General features: G+C 49.9%; 1 protein-coding gene across 1 annotated transcript in view; it reads right to left on the bottom strand.

The window, feature by feature from the left end:
• The window catches only part of IMPA2 (inositol monophosphatase 2), a 46,464-nt gene that overhangs the window by 15,323 nt on the left and 7,544 nt on the right, over positions 1–23,597 (bottom strand). Inside the window, exons 2-5 of the mRNA XM_047828631.1 lie at positions 14,383–14,516; positions 7,398–7,502; positions 4,784–4,829; positions 2,723–2,831 (exon numbers count right to left, since the gene is read on the bottom strand). Coding sequence (XP_047684587.1) covers positions 2,723–2,831; positions 4,784–4,829; positions 7,398–7,502; positions 14,383–14,516 — 394 coding nt within the window. The remainder of the gene's footprint in view (positions 1–2,722; positions 2,832–4,783; positions 4,830–7,397; positions 7,503–14,382; positions 14,517–23,597) is intronic.

Consider the following 23,597-nt stretch of genomic DNA (forward strand, 5'->3'; position numbering starts at 1 on the left):
CAGCTTTCTAGTCATGAATATGAATTAAAAACACCAGTATGAACTCACAATGTTTTTTATATTAAAAAACAACTTCCTAGCTCTGTCCACGGAGAAGGCGAGTGACAAAGACTGACCAGGAGCCACAAGGAACCCTGAGAACTGAGTGGGGCTTTGAAAAGCTGTTTTCCACAGGATGAAACAACTGGAAATTTGAACACTGGATATTTAATGACTTCAGAAATAACTGATAATTTTTAGAGGGATACGTAATAACGCATTTTAAAGAATCATGTGTATGTTTGGAGATACATACTGAAATACTGACTCAGAAGTGATATTAAGTCTGGGATTTGAATCCGGGACTTGCTCGTGGTAGTGGGAATTGGGTGGGGGTATGGATGAAGCAGGGGTGGCTGCATTGACAATGCTGGACACATGGTGGGTCATGTGAGTTCACTGTACTTTTTCTACTTTGTACATGTTTGAAATTCTGCATGGTGGGAAGTGAAGAAAAAAAAAGGCACTAAGGAAACTTTGGCCTCAATCTAATCCTTTACCCCATCTGATATGGTTCTGTTTGCTTTTTACTTTGTGAATGGAAGTCATTCTGGAAAGGTAATAGAAATAAGAGAAGGAGAAAGATCAGTGGTGGGTGTCCTGTTTCCTCCAGAAACATACCCTGATCCTCACAATGGGCTTTAATGATCTTGTGCAAAGACTAAAGTCTTTTCTCCTTTGGTAACAACGCTCATCTTTGGGTACCACGTGCCGGGGACTTAACTGAGTGCTTTCTCTGTAGAACCGCATTGAGTCCTCAGTCACCGTCATCACCACCCCACCAACCACGTGAGGACGGAGGCCCGGGGGTGGGGGGGTTAAGTGACAGCTGGCTCTCACAGTGAAGGTGGCAGAACTGGGACTGAAACAGACAGTTGCTCTGTTGCCTCCATAGAAATCCAGTCACCCGGTGAGTACAAAATGACCAGCACTGAAAACAGCACATCGGACTCTTTGTAAGTCAGAAGTTTTTAAAAAGGAGCTCCAGAACCCGGGCAGTTTTGAGAGAAGTGGGAGCCCCAGCTGTGTTGCAGAGGGGGTTCATGACAGGGCTTGCGTGGAGCTGGAGGGCCGATGCCGGGCCAGATGTAGAGGTGACCCAGCATCCCTGCCCCACGTGGGTCTGAGAGCCCCGCTGAGGACAGGAAGTAGTCATGCACAACTGAGCCACGCAGGCAGCTGACCAGGAAGCCAAGTGTGTGTGAATGGAGCCGAGTGTTCTAATCAAACAAATATAGAGCAAAGTTCACGTAAGCGTGTTTAATGATAGGCTTCCTCACTACTAAGTTACACAATTTGGCCTGAGTGGTTACCTCTTGGCATGTGTACCTACAATTAGGGCTTCTTTTTACACAGCCAAACAAAACATCTCTGGGAGAGGGAGGCATGGGGTAAGGCTGGAGGCTGTTCTGGAATCTCCCTGGGACTCAGAAGCAGTAACTGGTTAGCATGCCCTGCTGGTCCCATGTCTGTCTGAAGCCTCGTGTGATGTTCCCTTTCCCCTTCCCTGGGCATGCTTGTGACCTTCAGAGGCCCCTGAGGGAGCCCCCCTGGGCTCCTCACTGGGCCGGGCTGCTGGCTCCAGGCACAAAGGGCTCCCTGATGGCAGTGCTGTCCTTCGGCTGCAGATCAGAGCTGGAGAACTCGTTCTCACTCAGTGAGGAGCAGTGGGAAGGCAGGGTCATCCCTCACTCTCCTCATTGCCTCTGAGGCCATCTAGGCACCCAGGTGCCATCCAGGGAGGAAGAAAAGGCAGAAGAATTAGAGACCATGAAGAAAGGCAGAGCGCTGACACCCATGGACCGAAGCCACGACGGGGAGGGTACCTCATGATGTCCTGCTGCAGAGATGTGCAAGTTCCAAGTTAGCAGCCACTGCACTTTTCTACCTTTTCACACTCACACATGGACATGAGGGAGCTTTCAAAGTCTTCTCCTAATCTAGCTGCTTCTAGGCTGCGGCTCTTCTTCTGTTTCTGCCTCTATAGTACCTGTCCCACAATGCGATAAAATATCATGGATTTAATCAGTGGGAGACAAGGGCGGAAAAGCCCATGAAAAACCTAAACCAGCATATTGTTAAGGACACGTGCTTCTGTGCGGTGTAAGTGTAGCCACAGCCACTTTATAAAAGTTACTGGGTGTCCCTGAGGTTCTGCTTAGGAGTAGCGCCGACGGTGACACAGCTGTGGTGCGTGGAAACATCACAGATTCACACAGCTCATTCCCATGGCCACCGTCTTCTCACAGAACCTGAAGCCAACTGCAGCCAGTCCACACTCGGTGAGCCACAGACTGCACCTGGGTGATGTCGCCCTGGTGACATCCGGATGACTGATGTCTACCTGGACGCTCTGAGGGCCAGAGCATGCTTCTGACTCTGCCCTTGTCCTTGGACTGCTAGAGACCATACCACACTGGTGACTGGGTCTCTCTGAGCACGGAAGATGAGAGATGTGAGTGTAAAACAGAATGAGACTATTTAAAGCTCCTGGCCACATCCACAAAAACATTAAGACACAGAACTGGCTCGATTTCCAGGTCATCAGAGACACAATGTCCCTAAAGAAATTGAACCCTCAGCAGGGGACTTCCAGCACCGTCTCCCAGAATGGTGATTCTGGCATTTTCCATTCACATTTCTCAATCTGAAATGACCTGAGACGAGCCACGCAAGGCCCTACCTGTCTCCCCGGAGACCCGGAGTCGCTGGCCGTTGCAAAAGGCGCCCTGGCCCCTCCGGCCTGTGTACAGCCGCTCCTCTGTGCAGTGGTAAATCACTCCAAATTCCAGCTGTGGGGTGCAGGGGCAGGATGGAAAACAAAAATGCTTCGCTTATTTGACACAGAAAATAAGACAGTAATTCAAAGGGGAAGGTGTTCTTGGTGTTATGACCAGTGTGATGGAAACTCCTTCACAAAAGGGAACTGAAAAACATTAGTGTCTCCATTCAAAACTGGACATGTCTTTTTGAAAATGACATGCTTTAAAATATACTAACACTAATATAGCTTTATTAAAAATTAACATCATAATCAAGCATGAGTAACTGAAAGCTATTGAAAAAACTTAATTCTTCAGAAAGGCCTTGGTTTTGGGGGGTGGAGGGTGGGGAAGGCTACTCGTGACTAATCCTCACAAGAAGCCCTCAAAGTTGCTGACTTGTGAAGAATTAGGAATACATCTGTAAAGCTGATGACAGAATCACAAGTCAAGGATGGCCGAGAGGGAGAAGTGATTCACCAAGGAGGGGCGTGTCCCTGTGCAGGTGGAGTGCCAAACTGCAGCCACTCGGCCTCAGACGGCAGCCTCCCATAGGTACAGTAAAAAGAAGAGGTGAGAGTGGGACAGAACGCTGCCCTACACACACGTGCTTTGTCTTCTTTCTCCTACCAACTGGTCGCTATTTGGGGTTGACAGGAGCAAGTGTGTGTGGTCTGGGGGCTGGCCATATTTTCATTTCCCTGGAAAACAAAGAGAGACCCAGGCCAAATCTCTTGGGAGAGTCTCAGCTAGTCCGGGGTGAGCTCGACCACAGTGGAATGGACTCCCCAGCAAGGCAGGAAGAGGGTTTTTTTCTGGGGAGGATCATTCAGTCGGCCTTCCAGCAATATTTCACTATCTTCCTCCCTACCCCTCACCCTGGCTTTCAGGGGGTTCCCAAACAAGCGTAGTCCTAGAAGCACACGGGCCTCTAGACCCTGTGCCCCTGGGGTGGTTGGGGGGCCTGGAGGCCTTTGCTAGCAGGAGGGAGGGGTGAGGAAAGCTGGGACGCTCCCCTTGACCAGAGCCCTCTACTACAAGTCCAGACCACCTGCGAGCACTCGCACTGGGCCCAGCGGGGCTGCGGGCCTTGCCATTGGAGACCTTGCCCGCCCACAGCATTTTGTCCCCCAAACCCAGTTACTGACACGTGGTCATGAGCGTCACCCTCTGAGCTTAATGCTCAGCCTCCTATTCGGTCTCAATGACACCTAACAGACAGACAAGTTAACTCCTTAACCAGATTTCAAAAATTTTAGGTATCTTCACCTTAGTACTATTACACGGGTACAAACTTCTCTCAGTTTCCATGCTAGAGAACTGATGCTGGCACTGAGGGTAAAGAAGAGAAAACAGTGCTCTGGCGGAGGGCTGCTTTTGGAAAATACGAACCCCCCGTCCTATTTAAATATAACTGTGGTGACTGCACAGGAAGTGTTAAGTGTCTCTGCTTAAGTTGATTAACGCCTTTATGCATCCTATGGTCCTGTGACGTTGCGTAGCTCTGCGGGTGATGGGAACCCTGCAGCAGTCTCGTTCTCATGCTGATAGCTAGAGAAGGATGAGGAAGAACTAATGAAATACTGGGATTAAAAATGTCCTCCAAAAATAGGAGTTTCTTCTGTGTGTGACTAGGTCACACGCCCCAGGGGTCAGAGGGAGACTAACGTGGACCATTTGCTCAGAACTTCCCTTTCCATGCTTCTCCAGCAGCATCACAGAAAGACCATGGTGGGAACAAGGGTCAGCCACCACGGGGGTGGGCTGGCCATGGAGTCCCAAACCTGCACACCCCAAAACCAGTTTTCATTTGTTTACTTTCTTGGATTTGAAAAACACATGCTTGAATTTACTAGTCATGATTAAGGCACATGACAAAGATGGGAAAACAGGAGTACTGTGATGGAACCCAAAAAGGAAGGTGCTAAACCAGGCCCCAGGGGCTCAGGACCACTGGCCGGGGGGACCCACCCACCATGTACCTCTTGGTTTACAGCGAATCCAATGCTTACTGCCACGGTGGGAAATCTGCAAAGAAAAACAGAATGGTTTACACTCTAAAATATAAATGGTCTCATGCAAACTCTTAGGAACCTCTGTGTGGCTATGTAGCATCGTCGCTGGAGGCACAGAAAGAACTTTATACAGTGTGGGTGGGTTTGTTTTTTTAAAAAATTACTTCCCACAACTTCACTAACTGCTTCCAAGACAAATAGGTTTAACTGACCATGTTGTAAGATAGCTGACCTTGAAAGAAAGCAGTATTCTGAAAGTCATGTAAGACTGATGTAATTCAACAATGACCATCGAGTACCCAATTGAGAGGTATTTTAATAATCAGCTTGCTGGTTCTCAGAGACATAAGGGACAGTAGAGACCTCCCAAAAGGCCAGACCCACGTCCCAGTTGAGGTGAGGAGGGGCCCCCAGGAGGGGGCATCACAGCCTCCACCCAGAGGCCAGGTCTGGGTGACAACAGTGCCCCTCCTCACCCTGGGTCCTATGCAGGCATGGGCCACAGCCGTCAGAGGCGGGCTGTGACATCGCAGATTGCCTGCACTTTTATGATTTTGTTGTTGCTGCTGTACCTCTTGGAAATAATCTCTCTTTTATGTGAAGATCAGCAGAGGTTACCAGCAAGTAGGAAGAAGCTAGGCACTACTAACCTCCAGGAAAACTATGAAACCAGTCCCACACAGACGTGAGCCCTGACTGAGGCTGCAGCAGTTGGCGTGGCCATCTGGCGGGTGGCTCGCTGAGCAAGTACACGGCACGCCAGGCTCCACTTTAGGTATCTCAGAAAGCTCTCTCTCACATGCTTCAGCCCTGACACTGTTGGACACGAGAATGAACAGATCCTATCTGAGCTGCAGTGGCCAAAGGCGTCCGATGTCTTTAGGCCACAAGAATCACTACGCTGTGGCCCTTGAAGGTGTCCTGGAACCTGACGACCAGCACCACAACTGGTTTTCCAAATGATGCTCTCCTCCAAGCTGTCTATCTGGTTCCATGTTCTGCGTGGCCCAGGGACCACTGGGACCCAGAAGAGGCTCGCTGGTGGATGTGTGGCCTTCACCACACGATGGGGCTCAGCCCGTCCTGTCCCCATTACCAGCACACTTCAATCACAAGTGAGACAGAAGAACAGAAGCTCCACTCAGTGAAACACACCTACAAGGGGAGACCGAGGCTCCATGCGAATTCCTGCCCAGGGTGGGGGGGTTGTCGTGCTTCAAATTAGGCTGGTGACACTGCTGCTGTCACCAGATGGCACTATTCCATTGCCTCAAAAGGCAATGTGTGGGTATGACAGACTAAATTCTCAAGATAACCCACAGTGAGGGGTTAAGAAAAGGATGATTAACATGATGGATCAGGATTACTTTAAGTACTTACACATAAACACACTATCTGAGGCAAAACACAGAGGAAAGCCCCTCCCACCCCACCAGTCTGGATGTGCTCATGCTTTTTCACTTTACGTAAGGAAACAGAGTATTTCCTAGTCATCTGTGGAAGGGGCTCTCGAAGTGTGGTCCCGCACTGCTGGCGTTGCCTGTATGCCTGTGAGGAATGCACATCCATGGGCTGCCCAACCTGGACGGGGACCCAGGCAGGGCCCTGAACCTGTGCCAGCCAGCTCTCCGGGGGCCCTATGCATGTTCACGTCAGAGAACCAACCATCTGTGGAAACTGTGTCACATTCAGTGCCCTTGTGTCCTTGGACAGCTCTGATGCCCATCCCATCGGTCAGAGCTTCTGGAGCAGAAGCCACATCCCTATCCCCTCCCCGAGCTCTGCAGCTCATTCCCCCTCTGCCCAAGGGCCTCTCTGACCTCCCTGAAATGGAGTGCTCTTTGGCTGTTATTTACTCAGTCAGATTAGGCCCGGCCCGCTGCCAGTGGGTTCCTCAGCCACCTCACGGTAGCATGAGGTCTGCTCCCACCTCTGAAGACAGCTCTGGAAGGCCACCCCTCAGGGACTGCTGTCCAGACCCGTGCTCCTGCAGCTGCTGGACTGCACACACTTGTCTTATAACCCTGCTTGTTTCTCCAGGGGTTCCTTAAGGGGTTCTTAATTTAAACCAACATTTTAAAGATGGCAGACACAACATTTTTAAACAAATGAAGATTTCCTACATGCTGAGAGTATTTCACAATAAGGAAAAGAAGGAAATATGGGAAACCTTATTGTAAAAAATATCAACACATGATAGGGGCACCTGAGTGGCTCAATCGATTGGGCGTCCGACTTTGGCTCAGGTCGTGATCTCACAGTCCGTGAGTTTGAGCCCCGCGTCGGGCTCTGTGCTGACAGCTCAGAGCCTGGAGCCTGCTTCGGATTCTGTGTCTCCCTCTCTCTCTACTCCTCCCCTGCTCATGCTCTGTCTCTCTCTGTCTCAAAAATAAATAAAAAACATTTTTTAAAAAGTTAAAAAAAAAATCAATACATGATCACCTTTTTAATGAGACTATCAACCTACTAGAAGTTTATATACTCCTGCCTCAAAAAATGCTGTTTTGGAAAAGACAAAGTCTTGGAGGGCTCTGAGGACAGTTTAGGCACCGGAATGGGGGTCATCCATGCTTATGCTCACCTGTGCACAAAGTTGCAGGTGCCATCAATGGGGTCGACGATCCAGGTGGGGCTGGGGGTGAGCACACACTTGGCCCCGGCGGCTGCAGCCTCTTCAGCAATGAACCTGTAGCGGACAGGAGCTCAGCCTGAGAAAAGTCGCCAAGAACTCAAGACAAAGCGTTTCAAACTGCTTCCAGTCCCATTAAAGACAAAGCAGACACAGCAGAGAGATTTCATTATGGTTTCTCTGGGTCAATCAGAAGCAGAATCTACAAGAGACCATCTGCTTTTCTGTCTGCTAGCCTACTTAGCAGGACTTAGAAAACACGAAGTGACACCTCAACATAGGAGTTTTGGGAAAGCATCAAGGAGTGTGAGTGGGTCAGGTGGAGAAATACTAGAGAGAAGAACACCGGGGAACAGATTTTATAACACAAAGCTAAACTCTGCTCTAACTTTAGTCTGGAGGAGAAAAGGCTGAAGACAAAGGATAGAGAAGAGAAGGTGGAATCCTGGCCAGGGAGCAGGACCCAGGACTCAGGCTTTAGCTCTCCCACCAGTAATGCTGTGGCCGGCATGGACTGCTTCACTGGACCCAAGACACTGAATGTCACCCACAGATGACACCTCCCAGGTCTGTACCCAGCCTGGCCTCCTCTGAGCTGCAGAGAAGGTGACAACTGTGTCCACCCACCATTCGGGCTCCACAGGAGCTGCCATTTCTCCTCAGAGGCCCTTTCCACCCTGGTCTCTGGCCCAGGAGCCCTGGGTGGGCCACACCTTCTCCTTCATGCTCTGCGACCCACGCACCCTATAAGAACACGGGCAGCCCAGGACTGAGGCTGTGTACCCCCTGCGCTGGCTAGAGTGGGCCCCTGTCCCCAGCTCCCTCCTCTATAATTAGTCCTCAGTAGACAGGCCCTCCTGAGCCATCCTCACTTGAGCAAGCCACTTATTTCCTGTTAGGAACCTGCACAAGAGAAACACATCTCAACATTTAGCCTGGTTGTCCCTCCTCACATCTAGCTCAACAAAAGGCACCATCAGTACCCAGCTGCTCAGACCAAGAACCAGGGAAGGCACCCTTACTTCTTCCCTTTGTCCTCCTTGCCCTCCATCCATCCACACCGGCTCGGCACAGCATGTGGGGGCATTTGGGCACTGGTTTATGCACCACAGACGCCACCTCTGAGCCGGTGTCCCTGCAGGGCCAGCCTCTGCTTACGCCTCCTGGAGCCGCTCTCGAGAGTAAAGAACATACCCTCTCTAAAGCTTACACACTAGGGCTTGGTGCACGGAGTGCTTGGTATGTGTCTCCAACTGTCATGTAACAAGCCCAGGTTCACCAGGAGTGGGGCCTTTGCCCTGTGTTCGGCCTTGTCGCCAGGGCCTGGTCCGCAGCAGGCGCTGAGCAAACACTTGTTCTGTGTGGGAACGCAAGGCCTTGTGGAGGGTTTTTCTATCAGGTTCTCATGCTATGCACATGTCCGTACTAGAGAAAAAGGGGGCCTGAATACAGTATGTTTTTATCAAGAAGGATAAATGAAGGGAAAACAAGAAACATTTCCTGTCCTCCTGCGGCATCTGGTATGTTGTCAGTCGTGGTCTTCAGGCAGCAGAGCAGGAGAGCAGCTTGGCCTCTAAGTGCTCCCGGAAACCACTTGCTCCAGAGGAGCTGTGCATCCGCCCTAATATGTGGCAGTGAACTTGCGGCCGAGATGGACATCATACTGTAAATAAAAAGGCGGAGCTGGAAAGCTTTATAACTGCTCTGCCCAACACGGTACGAACTGGCTACATGTGACTGTTTAAATTTAAATAATTTCAATTAAATGTTAGTTCACAAAACTGAAAAGTCATTTCTTTACTCTCACTAGCTGCATTTCAAGTGTTGTCCTGATCCGTAACACTCAAGGAAGAACAAGTGCTGTGCATTCTGAAGTCACGGTTCCGTCAGTACAGCAGTGACACACGCCTTGTAACTCGTACGGTCCCCTGACAACTCTGGGAGCATCATTTTCCATTTTACAGATTATGAAACTCATGCTCTACATGCACGCACAGAGTCATCTACCTCCTCTATTGGATAAAGCATCTGAAACCTGTCAGTGTATATGACGAATGAATGTGTGTCATTTTCAGGTTAGTGTTTCCCTCCCCCCAGCTGTTGTCCCCTGGAGAAACCCACGTGGGAGAGGCAGGGCGCTGGGGTTGGGAAGCACTGAGTGAGACACCTGAGGAACCCACAACCCACACCCTGAAAAATGGTCACAGTACAGAGAAAACTTGGGTGAGCACAGTCTGAGCCCAGAGGCTTACAATCTAGAGAGGCAGGGGATGCAAGTTCCTTGCTTTTGTTTGCTCCTGGTCCCCTCCTCCTGCTGGGAGCTGCCCTCCCTACCACCACCCCCCTCCACAGGATTTTTGGGTCACTGGATCATGTGATCCAGGCAGGTAGGTCTAGATGGTAGACATGGCATGGTGAAAGACAATGCTGGAGGAGCCAAGCCGGGTAGAGTGGGGCCGGGCAGTGAAGACTGTGCCCTGACTGCAGCAGGAAGGCAGGTGATGTGCACACAGAGTCACGATCAGGCATAGCATTAGCTCTGCCAGTTTTCTTAGCCAAAGAGTTAAGGAATTAAATCCCTTTTCAATGCCTTTTTTCTACAGCTACATGATTTTCCTCCCATGTAATGGCTTGTGATTATGGTCTTAAGGAAAAGGGTCTACACCCCAAAAACATACATATAGGGACCAACTGCCAAATCTTCAATTGGGCACAAGGATCATAAAGCAGTGAGAAGGCATTACTAAGGTCAAGATAGAAATGGCAATGACTCACATCCAAATATAAATTCCCAGAAACCGAGGAGAAATGTGGAATTTTCTTCCTTTTTAAACTTGATTTAAGCAGGAAGTGGGTACCTTCTAGAGTTGGAGGGGCAATTGCCGGGGTCTCCCAGGAAGGAAGAGGAGAGAGCATCTCTGCAGGACTGGCAGCTAACACATGAGTCAGGGAGCACAACCTGCAGTGCACCAATGGGGCTTCTTAGGACAGGCAGGGACAGGAGGTGGGACGGACATGGTCTAGGGGGGGTCACCAAGCAGCCTGTTGAAAGAAGCACCCACAATGCTTCTGTTGACACAGCTTTTGTTCTGCACAGCAGTTCTGGTAGGAATCTCTCAAAGTAATCATCCTGAGCCCTAGACTTTCGCAGTTGATTATTCATGCCTGAGAGTTCTCTTCTTTTCTACTCAGCTGCCCGAGTGACAGAGGTGCAAGGAGTGTCTGTCACCTCCCTACTTGCTTTGTGCCTGCAGGTGGCACTTTGGGGCAGGGCCTTTGATGATGTCCACTCTTCTGAGGCATCCAAAATACCTCCCTGGTATGTAAGGAGAGCTGTAGTTTATTCACTGAAACCTGATTTTCCTCATTTGGGAAGCTAGTACCTAAAGAATGGGAGAGAACCTTCTTCAGCTCTCCACAGGGACATCAAGCTAGACACATGGAGGTGTGAAATTATGGAGATCTTAGTAAAAGCACTGGGACAGCTACATAAAATCCATAACATAAGTAGGAAAAAAACAATCTACCTAAAATTTAGGGAGCTCCTGGGCCTTTTCATAAGCCAGCTAATGTACAAGACGAAAACAGCACCTGGGGTAAGCTTCAAAGCTTCGTAACAGATTAGAATGACACATTCTGCTGCATAATTCAACTACCGTTTTTTTCTTATAGTCCTAACAAACCCTTCCTATAATTTTGATGGCCAAGGGCATCTAGGCCCTTTTCCCCTGGCTAGTTTGTCTACTCTGTGACAAGATCAGGGTCATCCTTTGGTCAACTAGGGAGCCAATTAATGCTCCCAGGCCTCGCCAGCATCGCAGCAGGCTCTGCTGCCCGAGGACAATGGGCACCCAGGGCAAAACACGGTGGGAAAGCGGTGGGGAGTGAGTGTCTAGCCAGTGGTGGCCAGGAATTTACATTTTCCAAGTCTAGAGAATACTGGGCATGCTGCAGGGCAAAGGAGTCACCATGATGGATGAGGCCGTGTCCCACCAAGGGGAGCCCATTCTGGGACAGAGGAGGCAGCTGGGTGCACTGAGCAGCTCAAGCTGCTCTCCTCCCTTCACCTGTGCCAACCCAGACACAAGGGATAAGGACGAGGTGTATATAAATATGGTTCAGTGATGCTACTAAACATTTCCAAAGTTGTGGAGCTTGGATCTGACTCAAAAATCATTCACTAAAAACAGGTTTAGGCACCCAACAAAGGCAGGCCTGGATGGGGACTGGGCTAATGTAGTCAATGCCAATACTGTGCTTTCTCTGTCAACCTTAACCTGCTGGTTTGCTTTCTGTCATTACCACCATACGATGACCTTGGCTGGGTGCCCCATCCTAGATGAGAAGGCTGGGACCCTGAGAACTGGCTGGGGTGATTTGCCAAAGCCGCGGGCAGTAGCAAATTTCAATCTTACAGTTTTTTGGCTCAGCATACTCCTGTCTTCCAGCTAAGGGACCAGACTCTGGATTTCACAAATGAGTACAATAAAATAATAAAACCACCGAGTCTACACCAGGTAGACTTATTTTATTAAAAACAAACAGGTGCAATATATCTTTAATATTGTTTCACAAAAGACATAAAATGGGGATGAGCATAAGCTCAGAATAACAGGGAGTCCTTCCTAAATAAGAATCATAGGCAACTTTATGCTAATTGATTTAAGGGATATATTTAAATGCTCTGAATGCAGAAAAATTACAATATGCTTTTTTATAATGTGTATGCCATTCTTTCTCATTGCAAATTTATCTGTGATCTAAAATATAACTAAGTGCTCCCAAATTATTTTAAATCCTAGTCACTGGCAAAAAAGCAAAAAAAAAAAAAACAAAAACAAAAAACAAAAAACAAAAAAACAACAAAAAAAACCCACACCAAACTTGGCATAGATATGTTGAGAAATGATTTCATCTATTTGAGTTTTCTAGGCAAACTGAGCAGAGTAGAAGCAGGACATCCAGGCTTCCCCCAGTCCTGGTGGTGCCCTCAGAGCTGAGAAGGAAGCGGCAAAACACCGGGGCTTACCACTGGGCAGCCACATCTCTTCCCTCACAGGCTGGCTGGCACCAGCTCGGGGCAGTTTGGGAACCATCGCTATAAATCACGGATTCCTGGGCAGATGTGTGCATCTGCATCTCCCAGGGCTTTTTAGAGATGGAGGCCGGGCATTAGCAGGTTGGAGAAGCTCCCAGGTGGGCCTGGAGTACACCCTAGGTAGGGTCCACTGCCCTGGGTCAATGCTTTTCCAAAGGGGCTTCAGAGTCTGGTGATCTCCAGGCAACCCCAGGCTGCAGGGTCAAGTGGGACGGGGGAGGATGGTGGGGCCGGAAGGAGGTACAATCACTCATATAACACACTGACTTTTCTCCTGGGATATGCAGCAATGAAGATTTAAATATACCTTGTACAAATGGAATCCATGCCCCATATTGACATGAATCCACAAGAGTGGACCCAAACCACTCAGCAATTGCTGCCAACACATACAATACGTATGTGATTTCAGAATTCAGTTTGGCAAGAGTATTCTAACTGAAATACGCCAAAAGCCAAGCCCTGATAACGTCAATATGTCTGGTCTTGCAGTGACCTCCAGGCCTTTACCACATAACCAAGCCAGCCCTCACTTCTGCCACGGCCACCTGGACCGATACCACAGAAACTTCAAGCACCAAAACAGTTCCTCAACCACAAACAGCTGGTTGGTTACTGCAGCCTTTTTCCTCTCAAAGAATAAAAGCAACCTATAGAATTCTTTTGGCATTGTCATTTACCTTATATTTCAAAATGTTAAAAGAAAATCATAAACATTTTAGAGCTTAAAAATATTATAACAGATGTTAGGAATCTTGACTTCACACTGAATAAGGAAATAGGAAATAACAGACGGTCACACATAAAGGGTGTCAACAAAACAAACGTGACCCACTGGCAGAGAGAATTTCGAAAGGAGAGTTGGTGACCCTGAGATGACCTAACCAGCTAGGAGGAAACAACAGGGAAAAAAGGAGGTATGTTTGAAGGCTGGCTTGTCCCTTCTTTCATTTAATCACTCACAGGGGAAAAACTCTGTTGCACCCACCCTGTGCCAGGTGGATGCTCAGGGAGGTCACCTTCCAGGTCTCTGCTGTGTAAGCCCATCAAACATGGAACCTTACCACAATCACAGTTATCCACAACCAGAAATCCAAGAGCTCCTATTCTAGTCTCCTCTGTGAGGAGAAAGACCCCTCTCATCTAAGGCAGTGGTTTTCCAACTCTCTTCTGCGGAACTCCAGAGGTGAAGGAGGGCCTGAGAAGCCCCACTCAGAGTTCAAGGGTAGTCTTCCTCTGAGGTCTAGGGTTCCCCTGGAGCTAGATGCAAAATGCCGCATACATATTTGAATTTTTCTGAGGAAAAAATTAGTGGTTTGCATTGGATTCTCCACATGGTGATGCCAGAAAGGTTAAGAACTTCTGCTCTAGAGAAGAGGGCAGAGTCCTCATAAGGGCCTTCTCAGGTGGAGAGCAGCCTTCCAGGTCTGCTGGTCTGGGCTGGCACAGGAGGGTGCATCACTGAGGACCGGCAGGGGCGCACCATCAGCCAGTGGACCTGGGGCCGCGCCCGTCTTGGAAAGTCTGCATGGGGTCACCAAGCAGACACAAGTCCCTCCAGAAATACGCCAAGTGGCTTAGCCGAGGACGGCAGAGACTTCCCCTGGGTGCGTTATAGGAAGTGGACCTTTCTTGGTATTTGTAAGGTAACATATTGACATGAAGGTCGTCAAGATGACAGTAAAATGAATGAAAACAACTGTGTGTTTACCACGCTGTCTTAGAGGCAGACTGTAAGGCTCCCTGTTTCACATCTGCTCCCAGCAACCAGCGGCCTGGCACCCCGAGTCAGACGCTGGCAGCATGTTACTAGGGTGTCTTCCCAATGAACACACCTACCTGTGCGAAGGAAACCTCTTTTGCAGCTCGGAAATAATTAAACCTTCCACAAGGTGATCCGTTTCTGTCACGAGGTCTGCAGCTGATGTTTTTGTTGAGACGCGTTTTTCCTCAGAAAGGGCTTTCCTGATGATCTGAAATGAAAGTACATAAAAGTACAGGAGGTGGTTAAACCGACAAGCTCCCTCGTCTCGCAGAGACACTCACGCCTCCTGTGGGCAACTCTGAACAAAAGAGGTGGCGGGTGTGGGTCTGAGGGCCACCGGCTGCTTCTAACATGGGCAGGCCGCTGGGGTTCAACATCACACACAAGATCTTCTGCTGGGGATTCAGTGAACCTAACTACCCGCTATTCCTGCACCAGAAGGTGGGCTCACTGGTTGAAACTATCCTGCCCAGCCTGTGAGCAATTCTTTGAAGGAAAAGACACAGTGGCTCCAAAGAGCGTGAAGTTTCAACCCGTGGAAGATTATGTAACTAACACCTCTGCCCCAGAGAGTCCCGGGAATTTGATTTCAGTGTAAAAATGTATTTTCCCTAATTCACTTTACACATCACATGGAATGGACTATGCTCTTGAATCCAGATTACAAACGTTCCAACAAGGAGACCCGGGAGAGGTTAAGAGGCACTTCACCAACAGGAAGTCCCACTCTCCCTGCTGCTCTGGTCAGGGCGCTACTGACCGTCCAAGGGGGACGTGCACATGGGCTGGCTTAGGTGCCAGGACCTCACTGATCCCCAGTTCTGGGCTCACAGGCAGGCTCTGTGGATGTGCAAGCTCCAGCACATCCGGTCCAAACCCGCTGCGCTAAATGCAGAGGCGAGGTGTAGAGGGAGCCTCCCGGCACCGCCTCGTGCCTGGCCCAATCTGGCTCTAGAAACCCCTGGAGGGCCCAAACAGGAAGGTGTGCGGAGCGGTTAATCCGTCACAGGACACTTGGGAAGGATCAGGTCTACTCTGTGAAATAAGTAAAAAGCACTCCTTCTCCAGCCCAGGGCTTTCTTTTCATTTTTGTCTGTTGTAACAGCTCAGTGTCTCCTTCCGCACAATGACAAAGTCAGGACACCTAAAAATGACTTCAGACCTTTCCTCCCAAACTGGCTACCACCCCAAGATCCTGCATTTCTTTCCAAAGCACCACCAACCACACAGCTACCCAGACTCGACATCCTTTGACTTATCCTTCTACCTTTATGTTTCCTGAGTGCCTCTTTCATGGCCAGCCTGCGCTATGTACTAACGGTGCTGAAAGGCAGGAGGGCAGGAAAAGATGACCCCCAAGTCTAGAGAGAGGAAGAGGACCTCAGATGGGATTTTAAAGAATAAGCAGGAGACCCTGAGACACTGAGCAATCCTCAAATTACTGCCCTCATCCTAGAGCCGGACAAAACAGTGCTGAGCCTAGACAGGTTTTGTTCAGTTTTTCATCTTGGTTGCAAACGGATACATATTACAGAAAATGTGGAGTGTAATTTTGTAAATAATGTGAACGACAAAGCATATAGCACTCACATATAATCCATTAACATTTCTTTTTTTTTTTTTAATTTTTTTTTCAACGTTTATTTATTTTTGGGACAGAGAGAGACAGCGCATGAACGGGGGAGGGGCAGAGAGAGAGGGAGACACAGAATGGGAAACAGGCTCCAGGCTCTGAGCCATCAGCCCAGAGCCCGACGCGGGGCTCGAACTCACAGACCGCGAGATCGTGACCTGGCTGAAGTCGGACGCTTAACCGACTGTGCCACCCAGGCGCCCCATATAATCCATTAACATTTCTATGCCAGTCCCCAGACTGTCTGCCACTTGGGGCCTTCTATTTGCAATATTCTGCTTAGCACCGTCAGGTTGATCTCCTTAAAACATCAATGTGCACACAGCAAGTTCCTACCAAATCTCCACAGGTTCCTTGTTTTTAAATTTGAAACTTCTCAATCCAGCTCATGTAGCATCTGCCCTTGTCCTCCAGGGATCCCTAAATTTTGGGCTAGTCTAGACCTCCTATTTGTAGGTCATTTGGCAGTGAGCTTGCATCTTATATGGAAAGTCAGTGTGGAGCATGTATGGGGGGGGGTATGGTGTGTGTTTATATGTGCATGTGTGTGATTTGGTTTATATGTGCACATAGGCAACGTCTGTGTGGTTTATACATGGGCGATATGTGTGGTTTATGTATTTGTGTATGTGATACATGTGTGCTTTATGTGTGCATGTGATGTGTGTGTGGTTCACGTGTATATGATGTATGTGGTATGTGTGGGGAGGTGTGAAGGGAGTGTGTGTGGTTACGTGTGGGGTATGCATGCATGCAGAGGGAAGGGGAGAGGTGTGGGGAGGTGTGGGGTTGTGTATGCATGCAGAGGGAAGGGGAAAGGTGTGGGGAGGTGTGGGGTATGTATGCAGAGGGAAGGGGAGAGGTGTGAGGAGGTGTGGGGAATGTATGCAAGCAGAGGGAAGGGGAGAGGTGTGGGGAGGTGTGGGGAATGTATGCAAGCAGAGGGAAGAGGAGAGGTGTGGGGAGGTGTGGGGTATGTATGTAAGCAGAGGGAAGGGGAGAGGGGTGGGGAGGTGTGGGGTTATGTATGAAAGCAGAGGGAAGGGGAGAGGGAAGGGGAGAGGGAAGGGGAGGTGTGGGGTTATGTATGCAAGCAGAGGGAAGGGGAGAGGTGTGGGGAGGTGTGGGGTTATGTATGCAAGCAGAGGGAAGGGGAGAGGTGTGGGGAGGTGTGGGGTTATGTATGCAAGCAGAGGGAAGGGGAGAGGTGTGGGGAGGTGTGGGGTTATGTATGCAAGCAGAGGGAAGGGGAGAGGTGTGGGGAAGTGTGGGGTTATGTATGCAAGCAGAGGCAAGGGGAGAGGTGTGGGGAAGTGTGGGGTTATGTATGCAAGCAGAGGCAAGGGGAGAGGTGTGGGGTATGTATGCAAGCAGAGGAAAGGGGAGAGGAAGACTAGAGGACACACCACCAAAGCCTCTCAAACTTCACTGTGCATGAGTCAGTCACCTGGGGTCTTGCTGAAGTGAAAACTTTGGTGGTTAAGTAGGTGTGGGGTTTGAGGTCTGATGTTCACATTTCTGACAAGTTCCATGGTTGACACCGATGCTGGGGGCCACACTGGAGTAGTTGGGCTGAGAGCAGGTTCTCAAACCCCAGAAGGAGGAAGAGTCCCCGGGGGTTGGATGTTCTGACCCAGCACCACACAGAAGTCCTGGGACCTCCACCCTGAGAGGACACAGGCTTCTGGCTTCATGTTACACTTGCCCCTACCCGCACATGCAGTAAGCATTTGTACAGTTCAAGATTATGATTCCAACCATGCACCCTGCAGCCTCTGTGCTGAAGCCAGAGCGGTTTTTTTTTTTTTTTATTTTTTTTTTATTTTTTTATTTTTTTTTTTTAAATTTTTTTTTTTAACGTTTATTTATTTTTGAGACAGAGAGAGACAGAGCATGAATGGGGGAGGGTCTGAGAGAGAGGGAGACACAGAATTGGAAACAGGCTCCAGGCTCTGAGCTGTCAGCACAGAGCCCGACGCGGGGCTCGAACTCACGGACCATGAGATCATGACCTGAGCTGAAGTCGGAGGCTTAACCGACTGAGCCACCCAGGTGCCCCCAGAGCGGTTTTTAAACATATGTCAGCTCCAATCACTTTAATGCTTAGAACTACGCAAAGACTGCCATGGCTTTCAGGAAAAACCTAGACCTACAGATGTCACCTCCCATAGGCCACTCCCAGTCTCGCCATCCTTCTGCCACTCTGGTTTTCTGACTGGTCCTAACCAAATCTCTTTCTATTCCAGGGACTTTATATCTTCTAACCTATCCAGAACTTCTTGCCATCTGAAATCATCTCACTTGTCCCTTTGTTGATGGTATGTCTCCCCCAGGAGAGCAGAGGCACTTTAGTTCCCTGCCACACCCCTAGCCTCTAGAACCATACCTGGCATAGAGTAGGTGCACAGAAGTCTTTGAATCATGAAGAAAATACACATCAAACTGCTTGGATAGACTCTGCACATTTTTTCCAACTGGACCATTAGCGCTTATATGAACACTGACCACCTTGGTCTCTTCGTTTTATTTCACTGTGGGTTTTTGGTTGTCCTGTGAGAAAGTTAAGATAGACTTGGAGTCTCTTCCTCCAGCCTCCATCCACTGCCCCCCCCCCCCTTCCTGGAGCCAGCTCGAATCTGTTTTACGGCCCCCGTGTCCACTCACCACACCACAACCAGAAGGGCTTGCTAACCCCCTGACCTTAATCCCAGCATAAAGCACTTAGGGGCTCCCTAGACTCTGAGGATACAAAACCCCCCAGGTGGCATACCATAGCTCTTGAGAGGTGGTCTCCTGGCAGAGACTTTAATCCCAAGTAGCCAGTATCCTCTTCTTCCTTTCAGGGAGAGAAGGCCCAAGTTTAGCAAGACTCAACAGTCCACACCTCTCTGCCTCTCAGGCAGGTAGGCATGGCCCTGCTTTCTGCCCAGGAGGATGTGAACGGAGGGCTACGTGCAACTTGAGTCACACCATAAAAGGCCACTGTTTGCGCACTACTCCCTCCTGTCCTTTCTCCCTTTGCCACCAGCTGGTGATGTAGCTGTGGGGGTGAGAGGTCAGCTTTGGTCATGTGGGAAGAGAAGACCTCCTTAAAGCAACAAGCGCCAAGGAACCTGGGTCCCTGGGTGACTTGGAGAAGCACAGCCCCCGTTTCCCCAGACCCCTAACTGGGCTGTTGTGGGAAAGAAAGAAACCTGCCTTGCTTCTGTCACTGGTCTGTGAACAAAGCCAAGCCACCAACCTAACAAATGGGCCTCACCTAAACTCTGCATTCTCTTTCCCTCCCCTCCCCGCTCCATGACTGTTGGGCTCCAGCCTAAGTGAATCATTCACTCTCAAGTCTCCCCTCTGACAGAACCGCCAGCCTTCTTCTGGCCCATGTGGTGACTCAGCTCAGATGTCACCTCCTGTATGATGGGTCTCCAACATCTGCAGGCACAGCAGGGAGGGCACTCACCCTCTCAGCGTGCTGCTAGGGCACTTACACAAACCACACAGCTGGCCTCTTGGGATTCCACGTCAGTGCATGCCGGCAAAGGAGCCCCATCGGGCCTGTCTAGGTATCCACCTTCCACAGGTGGATTTTGTGGCCTACACGGGGGCTGCTACACAGTCAGGTGTTGGTGGACATCGGAATGAAGATTTCTTGGTTGCTACACACTGAGCTCATAGGTGACTAAAGTCTGGAAGACTTTTTTAGCAAGTGCTCTTGTGAAGCCATATCTAACCACCCTGGTATTTATGCATTTGGTCTTTAAGATCCAAAATATACACAACCCTCGTATGTTGAGGAGATGCATGCTCAGGGACCTGTGTGGGTAGTTTGGGCAATGTCTGATGTCATCTGGGCACACTTTCCAGAGGACCCAGGCCCTAGCTACAAATCACACAAAGGAGGGGAGATTTATGGATTCAGGAGGAAGGTGTCGAATCATGCTCTTTTTCAAAATATTTCTGGTCTGTGTCTATTAATATTTATGACTGTTCTGCCATGACTGTTTCGACGTGGGCATGTGTCACAAGGAAAGCCATGGGACTTGAATGTGCCCGTGTCCTTTAACGGTGGGGCAGGCCACACCACCCTCCGTGTTCACTGGCAACTTGAAGCGGTGCTGGGGCCAGCCCTCTCTCCTCTGCCGCAGCTCCTCCAGGCCCTGGATCCCATCTGCTGGGACACCTGAACTCCTCCCTCTCATCGGGTTACACACCCAGATATGTGGACCCTACTTCTGAATGACTTCCCAGAACTACGCTAACCTCACGCTGCCTGCCTTCACTTGCCCGTGTTGCTCAACCTCCAAACCTCCTGTCTTGCCCCTTTGCAGCGTCGTCCACCCAGAGCCCAGCGGCCTCTCCAGAAAGCAGATCTGTCTCCTGGCACACCCTGTGACTTGTCCTCTCCCTGCCCCACCCCACGCCGCCTTGAAAAGGATGGCAGGCCCCATGTCCTGTGTGTGAGGACGTCTGTGGCCAGCCTGGGTGGCACCTGTCCCCCTTGCCATGCCCAGTCACTCTCTGCTGTTCGCTCTCCAGCAACTTCGTCTTTGGACGGATGTTCTTTCTCCTGCAAGGGCCAAGCCTATTTGTCCTTGAGGACCCTGCTCACGCCCGTCTCCTCCGGGAAACTGCCTGTGTAGCCCTCCGCCCACTCACCCTGGGTGAGGCCCTTCCCCTTGGCTCAGCAGTTCCCGCAGCACAAAGGCACATCTCAGTCGCTGCACGCGCTGCACTGCTTTATCAGTATAAGGCACTGTCCAGCCTCTTCCACTAGATGGGAAGTGGCTGCAGGGCAGGAGCCCTGCCTTTCATCTTGGCAGGTCCAGGACCCAGCCTTCCCCACAACACTGCCCCTCAGGCTCTAGACCCGGCAAGGTGACATGCATTGAAATGGGACAGCACAGACTTATCAGCCGGGCTCCCACACCTGGGAAAGCTAGACGAACCAGCAGCCTCCTTTCAGTCCCCAGTGACTTGAAAACGCTAGTTCTTTGGGGAGGAAATACATATGAAAAATCCCCTGGTCTAGAATGCAGTTCCTGCTTGCACCCATTTCATAATATCAGTAGGGAGCACAGATGATAAACCTACAGTTTAGAATCACAGATCTGAGTTCCAACTCCACTTGGGAGACTGTGGGGGGCATCACCGAGCTTCTCAGAGCCTTAGTTTCCTCATCTGTGATAACAGTGGCACCTCAGACACAGTTGTTGGAAGAACTAAATGAGGAATCCTATGTCATGGTCTTGGGACGCAAAATGATTTCTATGTACACAAGGACGTGCACCACTGTTATTTTTGAGCGCAAATGCCTGATGGAACTTAATGACTTACGGCAAAAATCAAAAACCTATACACAAGGTACAGATCTCAAATGGGATCCTAAAATACCGGGTTAAGAAAAGATTTATTCTTAAATGTTCCTACACTGCAAGGAAGGGCGACGAGACAGTGCTGTATTTTTTTCAATCAATCAGCAGTAGACTCACACAGCCCCTGCCTTCCACCACAGTCCCATTCACAGGCGGGTGGCCGTGAGGCTGTCAGGGCACTTCCCTGCTAAGCCCTTTACGACAGCTATCTTTGCTCTTAACATTGTAAACATGCTCCTTCTGCCAGCAGTCAGTTAGTGTATGCTGTTTTTTAATTAATGTTTTTCAGCTACTCACTAACTAAGCATGCACTTCACAGACCTCCTGGCCTGGGCTTTCCCTCCAGATAACATTCTGTTAATGTTTAATATATAAAATATGAGCCTTTAGTCACTGACTCCTGAATTTCAAACCTAAAAGAAGGGAAACCATCGGGTTCCGTGTCAGAAGCATCATTCGGGGATGTGTCCCAAAGCCTCCTTCTGGTCTCTACACCATCTTGGTTCTACGTTACTGTCCCCAAGTCTGCTATACAATTAATACCCATAACTACAGAGCAACTTGTGTGTGTTCCAGAACGCATGGACCAGCACACCCCCCCAAAAAAAACTCTGCCAGAAGCGGGTTTCTAATAGGCAACAGGACTTTCCTCTGTTGGACTGGGAAAAATGTGGCGATTGGAGGTACAGTCCTGACGATACTGACTATACATTTCAGGTTCTAGACATATCTGAACACAAGTGAGTGTGATGTGATGGTTAATTTTATGAGTCAACTTGACTGGGCCATGGGGTACCCTAAATGTTTTGTCAAATGGTAGTCTGGGCTTTGCTGCAAGGGTGTTTTCGGATGAGATTAACATTTTAACTAGCAAAGCGGATTGCTCTTTGTAATGCGGGTGGGCTTCATCCAATCAGTTGAAGGCCTGAATAGAAGGAAAGATCGATCCTTCTCTGAGTGAGAGAGAACTCCAGCAGACTATCTTTGGTCTTATTCTGCAACATTGGCTCTTCTTGCCTATGGCTTTTGGGCTGGCTCACTGGCTCTCCCTGGGTCTTCAGCCTGCCAGCCCACCCTGCAAACTGGACTTGCTGGCCTCCAGTTGGTTGTTTCTCTGGAGAATCCTAATACACAGGACAATCAATAAAGCCCACAAAGTGAATTCCATGTGGCTCTCCTGTGGCATGCGGGTCAGCAGTTAACATCTGCTAATAACTCACAAATGAACCTAATCAAGGGAACGAGGAGGAGCTGGTGAAAGCAGAGGTGGGCCATGGATGCCGGGCTCTCAGGCATCACAAGCCAGCGAGTCTTAAAGCTCTCCAGCGTCACTGCCTCCCTCTTCAGCTTCATGGGCGTTTCCTCCAACTTGCTATCTCTACTTTTTAAAGTCCGGTCACCCCCCGCCCACTGTCTTCCTGATGCCCCGGCACTCCTCTGAACCAGCCCCACTGGGCGCCTGGCCACCTCGTGTGACACATCCTGAGGATAACCTTCCCCCACACCTCAACTGCCTTTTGTGTCACCTGACCCTCTCCACCTCAGACCATTCCTTACAAGAGGCACATCCCAGATCGCAGGCTGGGCCCCGCCAGCAGGGGCCGCTCCCTGGATCCCACCTCCTACAGCTTGGTGGCCGCACCATCACCCTGTTGAGGGCTCACCCTGCCCTGGCACCACTCCAAGCAGTTCACGCGTACCAACTAGCGAACCCTCAAAAGAACTCTGATGTAGTGATAATTAAGTTGAAGATGAGGAAACCAAGGCACAAAGAAATGAGGAAAGTTGCCATGGTCACAGCTGTAAGTGCAGGAAAAGGGATTGCGCGGCAGGTGCTCCAAATCTTCTGTCGCTGACCAGAGCCAACCCCCCCCCCCCAACCCGGGACTCCTGAATCCCTATCAGGTGTGGGGTTCCCAAGCAGTGGAACGCACCCAGCTGCCTGCGCCAGAAACCCCTAGGCTCTTCACAACTAGGTCTCCTTCACCTCACAATTCACGGCCAAGACCACCCACAACACCATCACTGAGACTCACGTTGGTCAGTTTGGGCACAATAATCCCTGCAACCCCACCGTCCACTGAGGGTCTCCTCAAGCCCCCCAAACTTTGCCCACCCACTGGCCTGACCCTCCTCTTCCAACTTCAGCTTCAGCCAACGTGCTACGTGCTTGCCGTTCCTGCGTGCCGCCTTGGCTTTCTCCCCTCAGGGAGTTCATCTTCTCTCTCTGCCCTGACACCCTCACCTTTCCCGAGCCTGTCACCCAACTTCTCTAGGGAATCCCGCT

The sequence above is a fragment of the Prionailurus viverrinus genome, chromosome D3 (assembly GCF_022837055.1).
Source record: "Prionailurus viverrinus isolate Anna chromosome D3, UM_Priviv_1.0, whole genome shotgun sequence".
Lineage (NCBI taxonomy): Eukaryota > Metazoa > Chordata > Mammalia > Carnivora > Felidae > Prionailurus > Prionailurus viverrinus.